General features: G+C 60.5%; 2 protein-coding genes across 2 annotated transcripts in view; one reads left to right on the top strand and one right to left on the bottom strand.

Moving 5' to 3' along the window:
* Positions 1–2,783, top strand: part of RIMBP2 (RIMS binding protein 2) — a gene marked incomplete at its 5' end in the record, with an annotated part of 23,064 nt that extends 20,281 nt beyond the window's left edge. The window contains one exon of the mRNA XM_015567226.1: positions 1,770–2,783. Coding sequence (XP_015422712.1) covers positions 1,770–2,520 — 751 coding nt within the window. The remainder of the gene's footprint in view (positions 1–1,769) is intronic.
* A 1,597-nt stretch (positions 2,784–4,380) lies between these two features.
* Positions 4,381–4,719, bottom strand: part of PIWIL1 (piwi-like RNA-mediated gene silencing 1) — an 18,512-nt gene continuing 18,173 nt past the window's right edge. The window contains exon 16 of the mRNA XM_006768799.2: positions 4,381–4,696. Coding sequence (XP_006768862.1) covers positions 4,580–4,696 — 117 coding nt within the window. The 3' untranslated portion in view covers positions 4,381–4,579. The remainder of the gene's footprint in view (positions 4,697–4,719) is intronic.

Here is a 4,719-nt window from a genome sequence, read left to right as displayed (position 1 = left end):
CGTATATTTCACCAAAAGGGACGTTTTCCATCCCGACCGGCGGCCTCTGCTCACCAGGGGACCCCCCGGGGGACAGACGCACACCCGGCCGTGGAGAGGGCGAGGGCAAGGGCGAGGGGCTGTCCCGGCCTGAGGCTCAGGGCCGCGGTCCTCCCCAGAGAGCAGACGCCCGAGGGACGGAGGACATTCACGTGTCGCCTCATTTTGTTTTGCGTCATCGCTGCGGGTTCTCGTTCTGTTTTTATATCATATATTCTTATTCCTTCGCTCATCTGCTTGGGAACAGAAGAAGAGTGTTCATTTCACACCTTAATCAGGCAAAGTAGCCTTCACGTAAGTGAGCAGCTGAAGATACCAGGATGCCCCGAGCTGCCCAGCGGGCTCCGCGGTGGACGCCAGGGTCACGGGGCCGAGAAAGAAATATGTCCCCTGACGACCACTGGCCTCGGTTGTAAAGCAGCCGAAGGCGTGGCGGTTCCCGCGGAGGCCGGCAGGGGGCATGTTTCCCGCGAGCCCGTGTCTCCCCGCGGCTGCGTGTTGCATTGTCAGCCCCTCAGAAAAGCACAACCTCGCCAACGTGTTTACGGCAGGTTCCTTACGTAAATTTTAAATATATATATATTTTTATTGACTTCAGAGAGGAAGGGGAAAGGGAGAGAAACATCAATGATGAGAATCATGGCTGGCTGCCTCCTGCACGCCCCCTACTGGGGATCGAGCCCACAACCCAGGCACGTGCCCTGCCTGGGAATCGAACCCCGGACTCCAGTCCCCAGGCTGATGCTCAATCCACGGAGCCACACGGGCCAGGGCCCGGCAGATTTCCTTGTAAAAGTGCGGCCGGAGCTCAGGCAGCTGGGCAGTGGGCAGGCCGGCCTGGAGTCGCGTCCCACTGCCCGCACGTCGTCTCCTCCAGTCCCCACCTCCACCTGGTGCGGCCGGGCTTCTCCTCGTAGCACCCACGCCGGGGAGAGGCGCCCGGGGGCTGCCAATGCAATACCCGCTCCGAGACACGCGGCTCCGAGATGGACGGCCCGGAGCGGCCACGGTATCTTCAGTGACCCCGGGTGCTTGCCGAGGTTTCCATTAGAGTTAGACCTTGATTCTAAATCCAAGCAAGCTGAAGCCCCGTGGCTGGCCGTGGCTGCTGAATCCTGCACGCTCCCCGGAGGTCAGAGGTCAGAGGTCAGGATTGGGGGATGGCCCAGGTCCCGTCAGGCGGGGCCACGGTGCCCGTGAGCTCAGCACTTGACCGTGTGCTCACGACGGACAAGATCCCACCGAGACCCCAGTGCCGTGCAGGCCGCGCAGCGCCCACGGAGGCCTTGCCCACGGAGGCCTGGCAGCTTTCTTTGATTGCAATTAAGGTTCATTTTAGTTTTGTTTATCTTTCAACCGGTGTGCCATCCCCAACCTTCCTAACCCGGGCGCTCGGCCGACCGGGCCGTCGCTTTCAAAGACAAGACTCGCGTTGAGTGCATCCGCTTTGAGATGGGCACTCGCCAGGGTTACGTCGACGTAACTTAAAGCCCCCACCCCTCGATCGGGTCTTAATGTACCAGGAAGTGATCCCCAGCCCCGTCCTGCCCGCGTGAGGGGCACCCCGCCCGTGTCCCCGAGGCGCTGGGCGGGCTGCTCCTGGCGCCCCCACTTGAAAGAAGAAAACGCCCACTGTCCCTCCTTCCTTCGTGGGCGGGCCGGGCTGCGTGTGGCCGGGCTGGGGGGCTGGCGCTGATGCGCTCAGTAAACTGTCACACTGTACCTCCCAGGTGCCTCCTGAGGGGGCAGGCCCGGCCAGGAGAGCGCCATCCCCCACAGCCCGTCTCCACGCGGGGTCTCCTGCGCCGTCTGTGGGTACAGGTGGTCCCGGGAGAGGCAGGGGCGTGTCCTCGAGGAAGAAAAAGGGGCTGCTTTTCAAAGGCAAGAGGCTGCTGCAGAAGCTGGGCGCCGTCAAGTGACCCGGGACCACCTCCGACACGGTTTCATTCCCAGCCGGGGCTCCCGTGGCCTGCGCTCGCCCTAACCCCCCACACACAGCAGGGACCGCTCTGCCCCCCACGTCCCCCCCGAGCACCTGGGGGGACAGCGCCGGCCTCCTGGGCCTCAGGCTCCGTCGCGGCCCCTGGTCTGACGGGAGGCCCCGCTGCCCGCCCTCCGGACGGTCTCTGTGCACTTGTCCCCGCCCCCCACGCTCACCCCCCCTTCACTCTGGTCCGAGCCCCGAGCGCCTCCATGTTCTGCCTTACTCTGCACAATGGTTTGTACCGTCCAATAAACTCGCTGTGCTCCTGTGTGTGTGCCTCGTGCTCTCCCCACACGGGCAGGCTTGCAGCCACGCCCAGGCCACACCACACCACACGTGTTCTCACGCACACCTCAGCAGGCCCGGCACCCTCAGTGTCACTCGGTGGGTCTGTCCCTCTCGTGCCAGACAGACAGCAGCACACACGCGGCCACGGCCACGCACAGGCCACGGCGCGCACAGGCCACGGCCCAGCCCCACGTCAGTGCTCCACGTGACCCACACAGGCCTCCCTTGGCATTGAGCACAGACTGGCCCGTTGCCGGCGGTGCCTCCGCTGGCTGCTCTTTTGTACCCCCGTCCACTTCTGTTTTTACTCTTTATACATGCGTGCAGACCGCCTTTCTTTTGTAACCTGTGGGAGGGTGTGAGCATGTTCTGTGGTCACGGCCTGCGCGTGCGAGCAGTCGGGAGCGGCGTGTGGGTGTGCGTGTGCGGTCAGTGTCGGGTCTTTTCTAGAATAAACTGTCATTTTCCACGATGCCTGCCTCCCGCCTCCTGTGTGCTTTGGGGCGGGACTGTGTGCACGGGGCGCACTCCCCTCCCTCCCTGGAATTTGTTTCCCAAAAGAGCTCCGACATGTCCCACGCACAGGCCACGCTCAGGCCCACACGCTGGGGAACCACTCGGCGAACGCGGGAGACAACATCCGCGTCTCCGACCAGCCAGCAGGCGAAGTGCCTACGTGACCCAATAAAAGTGTGTGGGGCCCTGGCCAGTGTTGCTCAGTGGAGAGCGCGTCGGCCTGAGGACCAAAGGGTCCCGGGTTCGATTCTGGTCAAGGGCACATGCCCCAGTTGCGGGCTCGATCCCCGGTAGGGGGTGTGCAGGAAGCCGATCAATGATTCTCTCTCCCCTCTCCCTTTCTCTCCGAAATCTATTTTTTAAAAAAATAAAAATGTGTGATTTACCATCAAAAACAGATGACTCGGATAATTTAATGATGTGTGCACGACTGTGTCCTGGAAACGACTGCCTTGCCCGGGGGCTGTTAACGGGACCCGCGTCTTCCTAGTGTGAGACGGGAGCGTGGTGTGTCCACACGCCTCGCATCACCCCTCACGTGAATCATCCCTCAGTCAAGTCGACTTAAACCAAACGCGTGGCCTCCGCGTGGGGCCCCGAGAGGACCCTCCAGCAGTTTGAAAAGCTGTGCTGTGGCCTCAGTAAGAACAGACGACACTGACCCGCAGACCAGGCGACGGCACTTTAATTTGTAACAGACAGAACGACGCCGGCTGCAAAGTAACACGGCACGGACATGGGCTGCGGCCTCTCCTGCGAAGGACCCGCACATGCTTCTCTGGACAGAAACTGAAAACGTCTCAACTATCTTTTTTTGTAACTTTTAAAAAGTTTTTAAATTTTTGTTTTGTTTTGTATGTTTATTGATTTCAGAGAGGAAGGGAGAGGGAGGGAAGGAGGAAGGGAGGAAAAAAAAGCATCAGTGATGAGAGAGAATCATGGACCGGCTGCCTCCTGCACGCCCCACACTGGGGATCGAGCCCACAACCCAGGCCTGTGCCCTGACTGGGAATTGAACCGGGATCCTTCAGTCTGCAGGCCGACGCTCTATCCACTGAGCCACACTGTCCAGGGCTCCCCTCTCTTTTTTGAACCCACAGCACACAGCCCCCGTGGGAAAGCAACCTCCCCTGCCTGGCCTGGCTGGGGCTGCTGCTGGCACTGCCATCAGGAGAGAAGAGGCACCAGCCAGCCTGCCTGCCACCCGACCGGGCTGCCCGCCTCACGCCTCCCCCCCGTCCCTTCCCAACATTTCAGATACAAGGTCCACCCAAGGTCAAGTACGGCTTCCTCACTCATGAAAGCACTTCCTGATGGTTTAAGAGTCTGTTTATAACACAAAGTACTGGAACCACATTTCTCTCAAAACAAACAGAAACCCTCCCAATGCATCTGAGAGGCAAACTTACATCTAGAATCTCAGCCCCGCTGGTGGCTCAGTTGGCAGAGCCTTGTCCCCTTGTCCTGTGCACCAAAAAGTTGCGGGTTCGATCCCTGGTAGGGGCGTGTGCAGGAGGCAACCAACTGATGTCTCTCTCTCTCTCTCTCCCGCCCCCTTCTCACTAGAAAAAAAATCAATAAAAACGCGTCCTTGCGTGAGAACTAAAAACACTAATTTTTTCCTATAAAGTATCTCGGTTGGTAGTGATGTCGGAATAAAGACCCTGGACGCCCCGGCCCCTCCCAAGTCCCACCAGGACGAGAGGCTGACGGGTGAGGCGGAGCCCTCGCAGGCGCTGGGAGGCCGCTCGGCTAGAGGTAGTACAGGCGGTTGGACAGCGACAGGTTGGGCTCGCGGTGGATGCTCTGGCCGACCAGGAAGGCCAGCTTGTGCGCGTACTGGCAGGGCGCGGGCACGCGGATGACGCCCTGCGGGGAGCACAGTGTCAGGC

The sequence above is a fragment of the Myotis davidii genome, unplaced genomic scaffold, assembly GCF_000327345.1.
Source record: "Myotis davidii unplaced genomic scaffold, ASM32734v1 scaffold43, whole genome shotgun sequence".
Taxonomy (NCBI): domain Eukaryota; kingdom Metazoa; phylum Chordata; class Mammalia; order Chiroptera; family Vespertilionidae; genus Myotis; species Myotis davidii.
The sequence above is the reverse complement of the archived record's forward strand: the minus strand, read 5'-3'. Positions and strand labels throughout refer to the sequence as shown.